The sequence below is a fragment of the Halichoerus grypus genome, chromosome 9, assembly GCF_964656455.1.
Source record: "Halichoerus grypus chromosome 9, mHalGry1.hap1.1, whole genome shotgun sequence".
NCBI lineage: Eukaryota > Metazoa > Chordata > Mammalia > Carnivora > Phocidae > Halichoerus > Halichoerus grypus.
The window spans coordinates 114,869,326-114,887,859 of record NC_135720.1 but is presented as its reverse complement, the minus strand read 5'-3'; the positions used below and the strand labels follow the sequence as shown (position 1 = coordinate 114,887,859).

General features: G+C 44.3%; 1 protein-coding gene across 2 annotated transcripts; it reads right to left on the bottom strand.

Moving 5' to 3' along the window:
* Window positions 1–723: 723 nt before the first annotated feature.
* Window positions 724–18,458, bottom strand: VPS52 (VPS52 subunit of GARP complex). Of its 2 annotated transcripts, XM_078055495.1 has the most exons (21): window positions 18,435–18,453; window positions 18,154–18,290; window positions 17,231–17,315; window positions 17,029–17,081; window positions 16,771–16,846; window positions 16,513–16,580; window positions 16,034–16,209; window positions 15,489–15,639; window positions 15,090–15,190; window positions 14,845–14,977; window positions 14,644–14,701; window positions 14,158–14,291; window positions 13,522–13,677; window positions 12,946–13,064; window positions 12,428–12,551; window positions 12,051–12,146; window positions 11,825–11,932; window positions 11,536–11,601; window positions 1,927–2,038; window positions 1,603–1,721; window positions 724–1,401 (listed from the first exon to the last, which is right to left on the bottom strand). In XM_078055495.1, the coding sequence occupies exons 2-21, from the start codon at window positions 18,241–18,243 to the stop codon at window positions 1,255–1,257; spliced, it is 2,172 nt and encodes a 723-aa protein (XP_077911621.1). In that variant the 5' UTR covers window positions 18,244–18,290; window positions 18,435–18,453; the 3' UTR covers window positions 724–1,254. The 2 variants fall into 2 exon arrangements, with proteins under 2 accessions (XP_077911621.1, XP_077911620.1); XM_078055494.1 differs by having other exon boundaries at window positions 18,154–18,458.
* Between the last annotated feature and the right edge of the window lie 76 nt (window positions 18,459–18,534).

The window sequence follows — 18,534 nt, the reverse complement described above, 5'->3', positions numbered from 1 at the left end:
TTCATTTTCCTTCCGTAACTCGTTCGGACCTGGGAAGGAATGCTCAGGCCATAGGGGAGAAGGAAACATCCCCAAATTATCATTTTCTCCGGACTGCCTGCGCCTTTCCCCTAAAGACTTAAAGGCGCCTCCGTGTCTCTCCGGTCTAGAGTCTGAGTTCAAATGAGGTGTACAGGTGCAGCAGGAAGGCCCCAAGTCAAAACACAGAAATGGATGAAATAGGCATTCTGGAAACCTGTCCTACCGCTGCCCCTGTCCTACCCCTGCAAGGGCTGTGCCAGCCACAACCAGAGGAGCTAAGAGCTGATGTTGTAGGAGAGGAGAGAGTCCCAGGGTCAGCTCGGTGGGGAGGGATGCAAGGAAAGCCCGTGTTGGGGAACCAAGGTAGCCTGTGGGACAGTGCCTGAGGCTGCACAGCCATGTTCCCAGCCCTTGAGGCATTTGCCATTTTATTTATTTTTTGAGGCATTTGCCATTTTAACCAGAGGCCACCTTCCTCCATCAAGTTGGTTACTTATGAACTAGTCCCCTCCGTGAAACCAATGGAGCCATTTCTTTGGCCTGAAGCAGCTAGAGGTTAAAGGTTACTATCTGTACCCCTTCTTTCTGGACACCCACCAGAAGGGAGGTAAGCCCAGGAGGTAGCCACAGCCAAAAGGTGACCCTGGAGCAGAAATGGGGGCCACCTGAAAGTCCCAGGAGGAAGGAGATGGGAAAAGAGTGTTATGTCATATTAAATATTTATTGTTTTCTGCAGACTGGGCTTGGAGTAACTCTCAAGCCAGGAGGGGACTGGTTAGTGTTCAAGTTTCTGAGATCTTAGGTCAAAAAGCTACAGAAAAGAAATCACTGAGTGGAGGAAAAAAAATGACTTGCCTTGCCACCAATTCCAAGAGTTGAGGCTTTGCGCCTCAGGACACGATGACAAGAGTTGAGTAAACCAGATATTGAGACAGTGAAGGTTTTACTGGGGGAAGAGAACTTGGGTGCAGGGGGTGAGGGGTGGTGAAATTGGGAAAATGATAAAGGCTGTTTTGGAAGCCCAGGAGGAAGTGGTCCCAGGTTTCAGTATACCTGAAAACAAGGGGATCCAGCTTATCCTGATGAGGCAGGGTCTGGAGAATGAAGGCAGGGTGAGGCATGTCAAGGACCTGGGAGGCAGGCGGAAAACCGGTAAGGAAACCCCAGGTGAAGAGTCTGGGACGGGGTACAGAAGTCCATAGAGAAGGCCGGTGGATCCCAGGGTCCAGCACATCAGAAGTTAGGCTTGTGTTTCTTGAGCTCCACCATTAGGTGATGAATGTTGATGAGCTCAGCCCGGGCAGGGAGAGCTCGGAGCTGGGGCTGAGAGAGCACCCGGTGGAAGCGATGATAGAGCTGGATCAGCTGGGTCAAAGCTCCCTGGTCAGAGAAAGTCATGGAAGGATCAGGCTGTGGGGTGGTGGTGCTAAAGATGATGTTAGGAATCAGGCTAGGGCTCATCCAGAACTTTGGGCATGCTGGATATTGAAGATCAAGGGTCACCTGGACGATGCTGAGCCCAGGGAAAACCACTAGTGATGGGAGTTGGGAGGGGAGTGAGGCCCGGGAGCTACAAGTCACCTGGATGATACTGGTTCCATTTCTGAAGTTGGTGAAACTCCGCATTACATCCTGACTCAGAGACTCCACTGATGATTTCCAGGAACTACCAAAGCCACGGATCAGCTGAGTAACCCGGGCTGATGGCAGGAGGAAAAAGGGAGGGTGTCAGAGGAGGACTTGGCTAGGTGATCTTTGACCCCTAAATCCTCCACAAGGCACAGCCCTCCTCAGCATCCAACCCCATTTTTCTGCTCTACCCCTCCCCGTGGAATCTGCATCCTCTCATTTTTCTTTTCCACTCCCCTTACCAATGACCCCACCACTACCACATCCTCTTCATACCTTCTTCCCCTCGAAGTCGCTCAGCCTGTCCACGCTCAATCAAAGCCTCAGCTTCCTTCACAAATGCCACCAGACCCCCAAAAGGGGGAGACAATAACTCTTCAATGAATTCCTGTAGAAATAAACACACACACATACACAGAGTCAAGTGTCCTGGTGTCAAGAGATTTCCCCACTTCCGGCATCATGACTGACCAGCTCCTCAGAATACTCCCAGAGCAAATTATATACTTGAAGACACCAATGGTCTCACAAGAGGTGGGGGAAATCTCCAAGGAGTCCCCCCTCTTCAAAAACAAAAACCAAAAAACTAAACTTGAGCTAGGAGCAGAGCAACGAGAAATTGGGATCAGGGCCGGAACCAGAGGGGTGGGCAGCTGGGAGAGGCAGGGCTGCCAGAAGGCAAATGGCCATGGCAACTCTGCTCTCTGGAAACCGAGCCTGACGCCAGATACAAGTAGAGAGGCGGAGCCTAGGTCTCTCGCGAGAGCCTCAAAGGGGTGCTGATGTAGATGGAGGTGGATTGCATCTTTCAGCCACTGCAAAAGCAGAGGCAAATCCTCTTGACAGATAAATATCCTCAACCCCATTTTAGGCCCATATGACTCCCCCTGACTAAGATCGAGCAATGACCTCAAAGATCGTCAGACACATAAGAAAGGAAACTACTATGAGAGGCAGGAGACAATAAGCAATGGACTCAGACCTCCAAAGACTGCCAACATCAGAACTGTCAGATATATAGTGGTTGTGCGTTCTGTACGAAACGTTCAAAGAATTAAAAATATAGACACAAAGATGACGACTCAAGATTAGGAATGGACAGACTTGAAACAAAATGAAATTTTTAAGAAATGACTTAAAAATTTTTAATGTTTTTAACTTTAAAAAGTCAACAGGTTAAACAGCAGATTAGAAATACCCAAAGAATGGTAACACCTAATTGAAATTTATAATTGAAGAAATAACTTAGAATGAAGCACAGAGAGATAAGGAGATGGAAAATTTTTAGACACTGAGAGGTACAGAAATCTAATTTGTGGATGTAGGCAGTGAGCACCGATGGCTACTGACAGAAAAGGAACCAAAAAGACATTATGTGTCCTGATGGAAGTACACACCACTAGCTCTCAATTATCCTGGAAAAAAAAAAAAAACAACTGCAATCTGATCAAACCTTTTCATCTAACTACACACTTATGGGGAAAAGAAACAGTTTAGCCACACCATGGAATGTGATCCGCAAACTCCAGACTGTATGTTATTCTACATGACAAATGACTCAGTGACTGTTTCTTCCACAGAAAGAATACTGAGGAGGGGAGCAAAGATGGAAGGGTACTCTATAGATTATAAAGAGACATATGTATGGACCATACATGGGTGCTGATTTGAACCATAAAAACCATTTATGAGAGGGGCGCCTGGGTGGCTCAGTTGGTTAAGCAGCTGCCTTCGGCTCAGGTCATGATCCTGGGGTCCTGGGATCGAGCCCCACGTCCGGCTCCCTGCTCAGCGGAGAGCCTGCTTCTCCCTCTCCCTCTGCCTGCCACTCTGCCTACTTGTGCTGTCAAATAAATAAATAAAATCTTTAAGAAAAACATTTATGAGATAACTGGAAAAATCTGAATACTAGCTCTTTTAAGTGAGATCATTTTTTTAAAGTGTAATATGTTGTGGTTTTTAAAACACATCCTGATACAGGTGAAGTGATGATGTATGATTTAATTCCAATTAACTGGGGGTGGGGCGCCTGGGTGGCTCAGTTGGTTGGGTGTCTGCCTTTGGCTCAGGTCATGATCCTGGGGTCCTGGGATCGAGGCCCACGTCGGACTCCCTGCTCAGCAGGGAGCCTGCTTCTCCCTCTCCCTCTGCCCCTCCCCTTGCTTGTGCTCTCTTTTTCTCTCTGTCAAATGAATAAATAAAATCTTAAAAAAAAATAACTGGGGGGCAGGCACGGAAGGATAAGCAATGAGTGCTGATAGAGATGAAATAAAACTACCCACGAGTAGTTACTGACTGAAGAAGATCTGTGATGGTACCTGGGGGTGCCACCCCTGGGGGATGGCACCTGGGGGGTCCACTATGCCATTCTCTATATTAGCATGTGCATTCAAAATTTCCCACAATAGGGGCGCCTGGGTGGCTCAGTTGTTAAGCCTCTGCCTTTGGCTCAGGTCATGATCCCAGGGTCCTAGGATCAAGCCCTGCATCGAGCTCCCTGCTTGGCGGGAAGCCTGCTTCTCCCTCTCCCACTCCCCCTGCTTGTGTTCCTTCTCTCGCTGTGTCTCTCTCTGTCAAATAAATAAATAAAATCTTTAAAAAAAAATAAAAAATTTCCCACAATAAAAAGTTAAAATTGGGGTGCCTGGCTGAGTCGGTAGAGCATGTGACCCTTGATCTTGGGGTTGTGAGTTCAAGCCCCACATTGGGCTCAGTGGGTTAGGTGTCCAGCTCTTGATTTCGGCTCAGGTCACCATCTCAGGGTCATGGGATAGAGCCCTGTGTGGGGCTCAGGGCGGAGCCTGCTTGGGATTTCCTCTCCCTCTGCTCCTCCCCCACCCCCCACTTTCTCTTTCTAAAAATTAAAAAAAAAAAAAAAAAGTTTTCCACTCTTCCCACAAACCATCCATTTACATTCACTGAAGGACATCAGGTAATTAATATGAGACTGGGGAGACATTCCCAAGAATGGATCTTTCTATAATTGAGGGATCTTCATTTGTAATATCACTTTGAACAGAGATTAAATAACCAAATTCAACCTATTCCAGTTGCCCAAATGCAATAACCCACTCTTAACAATGTAACAGTGGGGCGCACAGGGAGTGTACTGCAAAGGGAAGTTCAGCTAAGAGCAATGAACTGTCCTGTCTACCACAGTAGCCATGACTCACATGTAGCTATCAATCACCTGAAACGGGGTTAGTTGTAACTGAAATATGCCGTAAGCATAAAATATATGCCAGACTTCAAAGACTTCATATGGGAAAAAATTTAAATAATTACCAACTTCTTATTGGTTATATGTTGAAGTAATGATATTTTGAATACAGCAGCTTAAACAAAATATAGTAAGTTCATTCCATCTATTTCTTTTTACTGTTTGAAAGGTAGCTACTAGAAAATTTAAAATTACACGTGGCTCCTATTTGTGGCACATACTGTATTTCTATTGGACAGCAGTGGTCTAGACTTGGAAGCTTTCTTTATGCTATCAACTAAAAGAGAATGTTTTGGGAAAAAAAATTAAAAAAGAATATTCTGACAGCTGAGGAGCTGACCAGAGGGAAACAGTGCACTGGGCTTTGGCCAGCAATCTTTCCCACACACAGTATCAAGAAGCAGCCCAGCAAAAAGGACTGAGAGCACTGATGCCAGGTGGCTCTCTGGCCAATCTCACAGCACCTCAGCTGCTCTCAGCAGAGCCCTCTGGTTTAAGGGAATTGCAGTTCTGAAGGCAGAGCTGACATTTCCTCTGGTCACCTAACTGCAGGCGAGGACAAGTTTTCTTTCTGGTCTTCTTACATGTTTATTTTACTAAGAGAGAAGAATGGGAAAGTTTAACCTAAAACTAACCCAACCCCAGAAAGAAAGAAGAAAGAATGGAGAAAAAACAATGTTGAAAAGATACGGCTATGAGGGGTGCCTGGGTGGCTCAGTAGGTTAAGCGTCTGCCTTCGGCTCAGGTCATGATCTCAGGGTCCTGGGATAGAGCCCTGCTCGGCGGGGAGTCTGCTTCTCCCTCTCCCTCTGCCCCTCTCCCTGCTTGTGTTCTCTTGCTCTATCTCTCAAATTAATAAATAAAATCTTAGAAAAAAAAATAAGGCTGTCAATTTTCCCAAATTAATGAAAAAGATAAATTCAAAGACCCAGGAAACACAAGATACCAAACAAGATAAATAAAGAGAAATCCACATCTAAATATACTGTGGTAAAACTTCATTATACCAAAGAAAAGAGGATCTTTTAAGAGCAGTCAGAAGGAACAGACTGCCGTTTCTAAATGTTGAGAGAAAGTAATTTAGAATGTGACAGTAAGCCAGCAAAACTATCTTTTTCTAACAAAGATAAAATAAAGGCATTTATATAAAAACAAAAATGAAGTTTACTGCCAACAAACTTTCACCGAAATATTTCTGTAAGATTTACTTCAGGAAGAAGAAAAATGACCCCAAAAAGATAATTTGAATTTTAAAAAGGAATAGTAAACTGGGAAACATGCATGGAAATCCAGATAAAAGCTGTCACTATAAAATGGCAACAATTAAAAGTAGAACAGAGGGGCGTCTGGGTGGCTCAGTTGGTTAAGTGTCTGCCTTTGGCTCAGGTCATGATCCCAGGTTCCTGGGTTCAAGCCCTGTGTAGGGCTCCCTGCTCAGAGGGGAGTCTGCTTCTCCTGTTCCCTATACCCTCCCCTCCCCAGTCCCACTGGTGCTTCCTCTGTTTTTCAAATAAATAAATAAAATCTTAAAAAAAAAAAAGTAGAACAGAAATAAAATACTGGTCACTAATAGCATGGAAGGCAGAAGGGGGAGGAACGACTGGAGCATTAAAGTATTTTCAATGTTTTAAAGTCTACATATGTTTGGGAGAGCGGTTAAATATTAGGTTTAAATGTCAAGCTAAATATGCAAAGAAGTATTTAAAGGACAAATGCTAAAAGAATGGAATATGAAATCCAAACAGAAAAAAACACAGTGTGGAGTCTGTTTGAGATTCTCTCTCCTCCCTCTGCCCATCCTGCTTGTGAGTTCTCATGCTCTCTCTCTCTCAAATTAAATAAATAAATCTTAAAAAAAAAAAAGAAAACTAAAAATGGTAGAAAAAAGTCCAAATGTAACATTAATCATCATAAAAATAAACAGATTAAATCACAAGTTAAAAGGCAGATAACCCAATTTTTTAAAAGTTCCAGCTATATGCAATTTATAAAAGACTTAAAATGTAAAAACATAAAAAGGCTGAAAGTAGAAGAATGGAGATAAGTTAACAGGCAAATATTAATCAAACTAAAGCCGACAGAGCTATGTTAGTATCAGACATAACAGGCTTTAAGACAAAATTATTAGAGCTAAAGTGGGTCATTATATCGTGACAAATACTTCAAGTCACCAATAAGATCTAACGATTCTAACCTTTTAGGAATTTAGATAAAATAAGCTGAAACTATATAAAGCAAAAGTTGATAAACTGCAGTGAAAAAGTGACAAATCTATAAATTTCAAACATATCTCCCAACTATTGATAAGTCAAGCCCACACAAAAATAATCAGTAAAGATGTACATAATGTGAACAATACAATTAAAAGGCCTGGATCTCCACACTTAGCAATTAAAGAATACATGTTCTTCTCAAACACACATGGAACATTTACAAAAGTTGATCATGTAACTGGCCACAAGTGAATCTAAACAAACTTCCAAAAATCAGCACCAAAAACCACGTTCTCCATCCACAATGCAATTAAATTAGACATTAATAACAAAAAGATAAATAAGAAAACTACTTCTAGAAATTTTAAACACTCCTCCAAAAAAAACCTCATGGAGCGAAGAAGAAATAACTGAAATATACAAATTCTTAGAACGGAATTATTTTATTTTTATTATTATTTTAGAACTGAATTATTTTTAAAACGCTACATATTCAAACCTGCAGAATTCAATAAAAGCAGTAATCTGAGGGAATTCCATTGTTTTAAATCTTCAAGGATGCTTTTGCTGGCAAGTTCTATGAAACCTTTCAGGGAAGAGATCATTTTAATCTTAACTCTTTCAGAATAGAAACAAAAATGGTACACTTCCTTTCCCCCTCCTTCTACAAATCCAGTATGACTTTGGTACCAAAACCATACAAGGATACTACAAGAAAAGAAAATCAATGGCCAATATCACCTATGCACAAAGAAGCAAAAATTCTAAATGAATTAGACCAAATCCAGAATTGTTTAACATTCTAAAATCTACAAATGTCATAAACCATAAAATTGATAAAGAACAAAAGCCATATAATTACCTCAACCATTGCAGAAAAAACACATATTCTTAATAAAAAATTCAATGATTTTAATAAATAACAACTCTTGGCATACTAGGAATTGAATACCAACTGTTGGTGAGAATGTGGAGAAAAAGGGACCCTCTTGCATTGTTGGTGGGAATGCAAGCTGGTGCAGCCGCTATGGAAAATAGTATGGAGGTTCCTCAAAAAATTAAAAATAGAATCACCATATGATTCAGTAATTCTACTACTGGGTATTTACCCAAAGAAGACAAAAACACTAATTTGAAAAGACATACGCACCCCCATGTTTATTACAGCCTTATTTACCATAGCCAAGATACGGAAACAACCAAAGTGTCCATTGATAGATGAACAAAGATGTGGTATGTACATACAATGGAATATTAGCCACAAAAATAAATAAAATCTTGACAGTTGCAATGACATGATGAATCTAGAAGGTATAATGCTAAGTGAAATAAGTCAGCCAGAGAAAGACAAATACCATATGCTTTCACTCATATGTAGGATCTAAGAAACAAAACGAAGTAAAACAAGAGACAAACCAAAAATCAGAATCTTAAATACAGAGAACAAACTGGTGGTTGCCAGAGTGGGCAGGTGGGGGATGGATGAAATAGATAAAGGGGATTATGAGTACACTTATCTTGAGCACTGAGAAATGTTCACATTTGTTGAATCATCATATTGTACACCTGAAACTAATATAACACTGTATGTTAAATCATACTGGAATTTTAAAACATGAATTACTGATATGTAATGAAAAATAGTAATAATAATAACTTGGCATACTAGGTATTGAAAGGAATTTTCTTAACCTGTGAAAGGGTATCTATAAAAAGCCTATAAAACAAGACTATAAAAAATTTTCTTAACCTGAGAAAGGGTATCTATAAAACAGCAATATTACTCTTACTGGGGAAATGACGAAAGCATTCCTTTTAAAATCAGGAAAAGATAAAGGTTCTCACTATCATCACTTCTACTCAATTATTCAACTTTGTGCTGGAGGTACCAGCCAGTACAGTAAGAAAAAGACATAAGAAATTAAAGACTTAAGGATTAGAAAGTTAGAACTAAAATTGTCATGCCTATATAGAAACACACACACACACACACACACAAACTCCAGAAATGTTATTAGAATTGTAAGTTAAGGAGGTGGCTGGCTATATGGTTGATATACAAAAACCAATAGCATTTCTATTGGCAGTTCAAACAACAAGAAAATTTCTTTCTAAAATGATAATATTTAAGTATCAACAGTTTATTTAAAGGACAAATTCCAAAATAGATCAGAAAGCCTGAACAACCAGAAAGTAAAAACGTGGTAATTATTCCTAGTAATTCCTAGTACTCCTAGTAATTATTCCTAAATAAATGTGGATTTATTCCTAATAGGAATAACTACAGTAACAACTCCTAGCACACTAGAGACTGAGAAGAATTTTCTTGACCAGATAAAAGGCATCTACGAAAACACTCACAGCAGCATTACTCCTAATGGGGAAATGATTAAAGCATTCCCTTTAAAATCAGGAACGGGATAGGGGTTCTCAATATTACCCTTCAACTCAACTGCTCAACATTGTCAAAGAGATCCTAGCCAGAACAGTAGGAGATCAAAGATGTAAGAAATTAAAGGCAAAGGATTAGAGAGGATTTATTCACTCCTAGGGGGTGAAATCTGCATATTACACCTGCCTAAGAATAACTGACAAAAGATCTGCAATGTCTTTGTGCTGAAAATTACAAAAGGTTATCAAAAAACATTATAGAATATCTTAAAAAATGGGAAGCCCATGTTCATGGATGAGAAGTTTCAATATCACAAACTATCAATTTTTCCAAACTGATCCAAATTGATCAATGCAATTCCAATCAAAATCCTTAAAGTTTTTTCAATGTGAAAATTTACAAGCTGACAATAAAATTTATATGAAAAATCAAGAGGCCAATAATAAGAACCTCCTGAAAAAATTAGAATTTGCATAATTACAAAGCATAATTAAAACTGCACTGCAGGTTAGACAAATTGATCAATGGAATAGAACAGAGGCAAGACATACATCTTTATAGTTTTCTACGTAATAGAGGCACACTGTAGATCAAGTGGAGAAAGAAAGGGATTTTCTATAAATGGTTCTGTGCCCATTACTATCTATATATAAAATATTAAATTAGATTCCTACCTCACATCATACACAAAACCAATTCCAGGTAAATTTAGAGCTTAAACATAAAAGAGCAAAATTCTGTAACATTAAGAAAAAAATGTAGTATATTTTTCTGACCTTGGGATAATACGAGATTTCTTAAATGAGACAGAAAAATCAAGAAAAGATCAGTAAAGTCAATCATATTAAAATTAAGAATTTGTCCACCATAAAACAACATAAAAAAATAAAAATAAAAAATAAATAGATAAAGCACTGAAAGATATCTGCAACCTATCAAAAGATTGGTTTCATAAATATAAAAAAGCTCTTCTAAATCAAAAAGAAATACAAATAGCCCAATTTTAAAAAGGTCAAATGCTATGACAGATATTTTACAGGAAAAGAAAAATCTGTATGACTTTTGAACATTTGAAATGATGCTCAATCTCATTAGTTATCAGGAAAATGCAAATAAAGACCCCCCAACAAAATACCTACCAGAACGGTAAAGATAGTTTGATAATACCATGTGTTGGAGAAAATATTGCTCAGTGAGAATTCTTACACATTGCTGGTAAGGGAAAAACTGGTATACCACTTAGGAAAACAATCTGGCAGTGTCTCATAAAGTTGATTGCCGGCAAACCCTATAAGCAACTAGCCAATGCTGACTTCAAAGAGAAATTTTTATAAAACTTATCTCCATCTACATGCACTGAGACGTAATTGTTCACAAAACAATTCTCACAGTAGCAAAAAACTAGATAATCCAAATGTCTACCTGCAGAATACGTTATATTCACACAACATAAAATTATATAAAGTGAAAAAGAATAAGCTGCAGCCATATATAATAATATGACAATGTTGGAAAAATTATGCATGAAAAAAATCCTGTGATTGCTTTTATGTCACTCAAAAATAAAACTAAATGGGGGCGCCTGGCTGGCCCAGTGGGTAGAGCCTGCAACTCTTGATCTTGGGGTCGTGAGTTTGAGCCCAATGTTGGACATGGAGGTTACTTTAAAAAAGTAAATAAATAAATAATAAAAAATCTTAGAAATAAATAAATAAAACTAAGTAATCATCATTTTGCCATACTTAAAGGCGTATTTTTAAAAGCAAGAGCATGGTAAACACAATATTAGGTCGAGAGATTTAAAAGAGTGACAGGCAAGGAAATGGGTGAGGAAGAATTCATTGTTTGATGCTGGTTATCGCCAAGGTATGTGGGGTGTTCAGGGGCACACGTACCATTAAAAAAAACACAAAAGAAAATAAAGCAGACCAATAGTTCCAATTCTGTGTACCTGAAGCCCTCTAAGTGCCACTCCCTACACAGATACACACACACACACACACACACAGAACTGAAAATAGCACACGAGACTGTCCCTCTCTTCTTCCCCACTCCCCTACCTGTGTTCGAGCATTGAGCAGCTGCTGGAAACTCTCAACCTCCTTGCTGTCATCTGCAGCCCGCTCCTAAGGGAAGACAAAGGGAAATCTCAAGCGTGGGGAAAAGCAGCCCTTCACTTCAGGATATCCTCTTCCTTCCCCATTTACTGTACTTGGCCAGGCAATGGGCCAGACACCAAGAATAATACATGAACAAGACCAACATCATCCCTGTCCTCCCGGAGCTCACAGAGCAGTAGGGGAAGCCAGACTCTCTGGGTAGGGAGGAAGGGAGACATGGTGTCTGTACCATCAGCACACCCAGCATCATGTCATAGTTGTTGATCAGGAACACAAGCTGCTCCTTCCTTGAGGAGAACTCGGCTGCCACTCGGAGGACAAAATTCTCTACTTCCACCTGGAAAAGCCAGAAGGAAGAGGAAAAGCCACGAGGAGGCAGGAGCACATGGCCCTCGTCACACTCCAGGCCACTGCCACAGCCTAGCCGCCGGGAAGTCTCTCCTGCCCACCCTCACCTGTAGCTGTCCCAGCAGCTGCATTGTCCGTTCGTTGGGAATTGTCTGATTGATGCTGACAAGAGCAGACGAGAACTCTGCATATCGGCGTGTGATCTGGGGGAGAGAAAGTGGGAAGAAAATCACATCGGCCCCCTCGCCCAACCAACACAACCTCCCAAGTCCCTAGGAGCTAGCCAATCAACCTCTGTGACTCCCACCCCCAATCCCTCTACCCAACGGTGCCCGAGTCACCCTGCCCCTAGACTGCCCCCCACACACAGTGTGCCCAGTATCCAGCCAGGCCCACAACACAACTGGGAACCTGGCCAACCCCCACAGTGAAGCTAAGAGCCCTGCCTTTCAGGAACCCCTCTGTTACCCTTGCCCTCTCTCACATAGTGGGGCCGAGTATCCAGCCCCCCAAGGCGCTGAGGGTCAGTGCTTCGGACACTCTGGACATTCATCTCCAGGATCAGCTCAAATCGTGGCCACAGCAAGGCAAGCACCTGCTCCCAGTACCTGCAGGCTTAATCAGAATCAGAGATCAGCTGGCAAGAAATGGGGGGGTATCATGATAAGCACTGGGTGACACATGGAATTGCTGAATCACTGTATCATACACCTGAAACTAATAGAACACTGTATGTTAACTAACTGGAATTAAAATAAAAACTTAAAAGGCCAAAAAGAAATGTGGGGGGATGGTGGTCGGGTTTCTGTGGGGGAACCCAATTAACAGCTGAGGGCTGGGGGAGGCAGGACTGGTATGAAAGGTGAGTCAGAAAGCAGTACTATCCCCAGGCAGATGAACGGGAGTAAGAGTCAGGGTGTCGGGTCAGTAGCAGCCCAAGGGTCAGGGCAGGGTCATGTAAGACCAAGGGTTCAAGGGCATCAAGGACCAGAGCTCAGTGACCTGTCCAGGGCAGGAACATCCCTCTTCGCTGCAATGTTGCGGAATCGGAGGACGATGTGGATACAGAGAAAAACAGCAATGGCATCGTAGCAGTCCGTGAGATAAGACTCCAGGTGTTTCTATGATTCAGGGACAGAGTATTGGAAAAGGATGTTTGTTACTCTGTCCCCAGTGGCTATGGACAAATGCACGTGTTCCTCTGGGGATGCAGCACTGGGAGGGAAGGGAGTGAGCTCTCGGGAAATGCCCCCTCCTTCCCTGTCCACTGGCCACTCAGGTGGTCCTGCTGCCTTGCCCATCAGGATCTATGCTCACAAGCCCATCATAGTAGAAGTCAAGGCTGAGCACCATTTCGGGGGCCCTTAGTTTTCAGATGCTACTGCCTGGGTGTGGGTCAATAGTAGGGGTAGCCTCAGGGACCCCAAGCTTTGAGGGTTTCATATACTCTGTACTAGGCTTAGACATTTTAGAATGAGGGGGTCCTGGTTTCGGTACCACCAGAGCTATGACCCCACTATGGTGCTGCAGAGGACTGAGGACAAAGGGATCCAAGAGCACAGGAGCTGGGGATCTTACCAGGGTCATGCCGAGTGTGCGACCCATGACAGCATGGAAGAGGTCGTGTGCAGCCGAGCCAGACACAACGAAGAATTCACAGATGAAAAGATATTCACGGCAGGAATTGTCTAGGAGGGCGTAGTGCTGGCTTCGGAAGAGGGCCTCGAATGGATACTAGGATGGGAGAGGATGGGAGAGGTGAAAAAGAGAGACAGAAGGGATGGACCCCCAACACTGACTCCCATAGATATCGCTGGAAAAATCAACAAGCCTGGGTAATAAGAGCTCAGGAGGCCCTTCCCATCTAACCCAAATACAGGCTGTGAAGGAGCACCCTGAATGGGTACTGAAATGGGGAGGGGGATGAGGGGCACAAGAGAAGAACCCACCCCCACCTGCTGTTACTATGCCACCCACTTCCACAACCTGCCTCATGACATTCCCCTCAGCCAGTCTCGCCCTCTATCTGTCCTGAAGTCAATGGTCTCAACCCTCTTCCCATCACAGAACACTTGGGTGACCCAAGAAGGCCACTCCCAATTCTAAGGGGATTGATACAGGGGACTGCAGGGTGGGGAGCTTTGCCTAGAGGTCTGGCCTCCCCCCACCCATGCTCGGCATCCCCTCATGACTGACTCTTGTTCCTTCTCCTACCCTCTGTTCTCCCCGCTGGGCGGTGTGGGGCACCAGGATGGGGGCCTCCAGTTCAGTGGGGGAAATGACAGAACCACGGGTCCCCAGGGTGAAGATGGTGTTCCTGCTGCGGAGGGAAGGCTTCGAGAAGAATCGTGAAGGGTCAGAGTCAGGGAAAACAATAAGATCACAACTGTAACAAACACAGAGGCTCAGTACCTTCAGGAATTGCAGGCAGCCAGACACAGCCTAGATGTCCCTCCTTCCCAGTACCAGGGCCCCACTCCCCCTGACACCTGGGAAAGGACTTCAGAGAGCTTCTACCCTCCCTGACATCATATGCAAAACTATGTGTCAAAAAGGCATGTGACTTTTTCTGGGGAGGGGGGCCATAGCCTTTATCACATTCTCAAAGGTTTAGGCCCCAGAGAAAAAGGCAAAAAGCAGTGTCTTTGAGGCACCCTCACTGTCAAGGACTAGTAGGTGGGTTCCTCAGCTCTAGGATATCTTTCTTTGCTGTATCTTCTACACCCATTAGATCATCCTTTTCAGCAACTTCCTCGTACTAGGAAAAAAGAGAAGAGAGAACTGGTAACCATCTCTTCCCACGGTGTGATAAGAAAATTTTTTTCCACTGTCCAGTCTTGACCAGGTGTGGTCCCTCTTCCCAGACCACGTGCCTAGGAATGCCTCTCTCTTTGGCCTCACCTGCACCTTCATGAGCCGCCCCAGGTAAGAGCGATAGTAAGACAGGTAGATCTTGCTCAGTGTTTCCACATACTCATCCCTGATCTCCTTCGCTGTTGCTCGTTCATTGCCCAGCAGAAACTGATAGAAGAACCTGGGGGGTGCCGGGGACAAGTCAGTCTCCCTGCCTCCCCCAAGAAAGCAAACACTACACGGGCGGCTCGACAGCTCAGAGGCCATCCCGAGCGCTTCCTTTGGGCAGTGACCTGTACTTCAGCAGGGCCGTCTGGGGGATTTGATAGTTGGTCATTGGTTTTCTGAAGGAATAAATTTTCTGAAGAATAAACTCTCGGATCTTCGTCACCGCCTAGATGGGGGGGGGGGGACCAAATACAGGGCATTAAGCTGCAACCTTATGGCTGTTTGGGAAACAGGAGGGGAAGTGCCACATGTTAAATATAGGAGGATGGAGGGTGGAGAATACCTCTTTGGTATTTCTGAAAATTTTCAGGGGAACCCAGAGACATGACGATGAGCTCTGCCAGGTAAAGGCAGGGCGAAGTTCTTGGGGACGGGCTACAGGGCGCACTGCCAGGGAAACCCAGGTTGAAGATGTCAGGGAGGCTGGTTCTAGTAATCTCTGGGGTATCATTCCCACCCCTCACCTTGACCCGGAGCCGGTCGAGTATGCCTCTGACATCAGCGCAGGCTGCTGTCCCTCTACCTTCCTGCTCTCGGACTGCAGCTGCCTTGGCGTCCAGCTCCTGCAACTGCTCCAGGAACCTGGGCTCTGTCACTGGCGCCTCCAGAATTGCCCTGGGTAGCAGGGGCGGGTGGAAGGGGTTAGGAGAGAGACCTGGACATTGCTAGACCCCAAACCCCATCCCTTACATCCAGCCTGTTGCCTCTCCCTTCTTATGCTGAATCATGTAGTCAGGATGTATGTACAAAGTTTTCTGTTCCTGAAACCTCCCCTCTGTCTCATGCCCATGAGCCTTGAACACCCCCCCCCCCAATAAATGCCCAACCCTGGATAATTCCTAATCTTGGATGCCTAAAGCATACATCAAGGTTGAGTTGTCAACCCACCCATCAGTTTCTGGAAGGCGCTTGATGACCTGAAGCCGGAAACCCATGTGGTAAGTAGGGGAGGTCACCCTAGGCCATCTACCTGCTATAGACATTGTAACTCTTCAAACTGGCAACTCACGTGATCAGAGCAGAGGGCACTATCAGACCATCGACAAGTTCCCCAAGTTTTCCCCGAACTGCCTGGCGGTTTCGAAGCCGAATGTTCATGGCTCCTGACTGTTCCTGCAGTGTCCGGATCTCAGAGCTGATAGAGCTGAGGTCACTCTGAAAAGCTCCCAACATCTGCTCCATGCGCTGGGGGGAGGACAGAAGATGTTGCTGGAGCGCCACAGGGTTGGCAGGGGACAAATGTGCCACCTAAGTTTATTGGTGAAGTCTTCAATATCAGTCCCTGAGGGTAGCAGGTGATGAGGTAAGAGGTGCCCCAAAGGTCACTGGCAAGTAACATTAGTATGGCACTAACAACAAAAGAGGCTGCCGAGGTCATCCTGAAAGTGAATCTAACTATCCCCACCTGAGGCTGATGACCTAAAGAATGACACCAGAGACCACGATCTGGCTCAGGGTTATTAGGGGTCACAGGTCATGGTTACTAACCTCAAGAACAGCATCACAGGCTGTGATCTGGTTGTGCAAAGATGCTATATTCTCACTCTCTTGGATATCTGACCCACAAAAAGTCAAGGGGCCTCACCATAAAGTTGGAGATTCTCAGACCTGCAGGACCACTCCAATTTTTCCCTGCGATGACAGAAACCTCAGAGAGAAGATGTCAGCCCCTGCTGGGCTGCCTGCACCATGCTCCACAAAACCCCTATTTTAATAACATCACCCTTTTTCTCTACTGGAGGATACAATCCCGGATGGATTTCTGCTCAATCTGCTGTAGCTCCAGCTCAACCTGCTTTGAATAGTGACGGAGATCCACACCCTGGGAGAACGTAAACACAACAGGTTAGGAGAAAGTCGCAGTGAAGAGATACTGGGACAGGATAACAAAGGACTAGAGGATAAGACACCAGGGTAATATTATAAAAGCGAGACTGTTTCCTTTTTTTCTTCTTTGAGGGGAGGGTAAGCAGAGGGGCAGATCAGGATAGCAGAAAGCCTCACCGTTTTAAGAGCTTCCTTTACTAACTCATCCTCCAGATTTGCCTGAATGTGAACTGGAAATAGAAGTTTATCGTAAGGGTCCAGCTCCACAGCGCCCTCTCCCGCAAATGAACATCTGTACACCAATTCCTGCCTTATTACTTCCAGCCCCCATGCCTCTCAAATCAGAAGCAGTCTGCATCCACGTCGTACCATCACTTACCATCCACTTCATCCAGGATGAATTCATCAGAGGAGATGTCCAATTCTCCAAGTTGTAATGGCTCCTGAAGACCAGGACCACCCCCCTGAAGAGGGACAAGTTAATGGGAAAGGACAAGGAAGAGAGAGGGAGAACAAATATAATGGGATAATCCACATACCTTCAGGGAGTGGGGGAAGGTGGGGACAGGCTGGGATTTTACTGAGTTAAAAAATTCCAAGAATTTCACGCTGTACCCAATCTACTACTTGGGGCTTCTGGATAGGGAATATGACAAAGAGACTTGCAAGCCACCAAGAGAGTAGAGGTGTCCCAATAAGAAAAATCAGGGGTTGCAGAGAACAGAGCAGAACTTACAGTTGAATGTAGGATACCCAGACTCCTGCTATCCTAGGAGTTTTATCACAATCCCTGTGGAGATCACTAGCCCTTCTAGAAATGTCAGCTAACAGTGTTTACCTGCGTGCCAGGTACCATCTTTCATACATCATTCATCTAATCATAACCAACGATCTATATGGTTAAGTCTTACTAGTTCTTTCACCTTATAGGTGTGGGAAGTATGACACAGAAGTCGGTCAACTTGCCCAAAGACACACAGCATGCAAGAGGCAAAGCTGGAATTAGAACCCAGGCAATCTGACTATAAGCCATGTTCTTAACTTTTACACTACACTGCTTCTCTATATTCTGCCGCAAAATCTGGAAGTTAATTGAAATTCTGCCTCTAAAACCTGACTCTCGGCCATTCTGATTCCCGCTCAGACTCAGGCCCGATCCCAAGAAGGGATATGGAAAGCCACACAGGTAGCATCACCGGTAGCAGCCGCGCCCCCACTCTTGTGCCTAAACTCAGCCCGGGCCTTTCTGACGCGAGGACCACCGGACAAGACTCCGCAAGAGAAATAGCCCCGCATTCTCACCAGCGGGCCCTCCTCTTCCTCCATATCTGAGGCCCCGGCTCGCAACATCAGCTCTCGGGCAGCTGCCGCCATGGTCGCAGCAGCGGCCATTCCGCGCAGCCTCACTTCCGGCAGCTGTCAGTCGCTGTGAGTCCGCCCTGCGGTGGACCAACAAATCTTAGAGGGTCTTGCAGAGCGCGAAACCGTTCCCAGATATTTGAATTAGGTTGTTGACTCCAGCCTTCCCCTTTCAGCCTAACCACTTCACCCAGCTGCAAATGGGAACTGGGCGTCTTACGCACAATCTCACCCCGGAACCTTTGTTGCTCTCACGCTCAAGAACTTTACGAACTGTAAAGAGACCGCACCGGAAGTTGTGGCTACCAAGAGAGATTCTCAGAA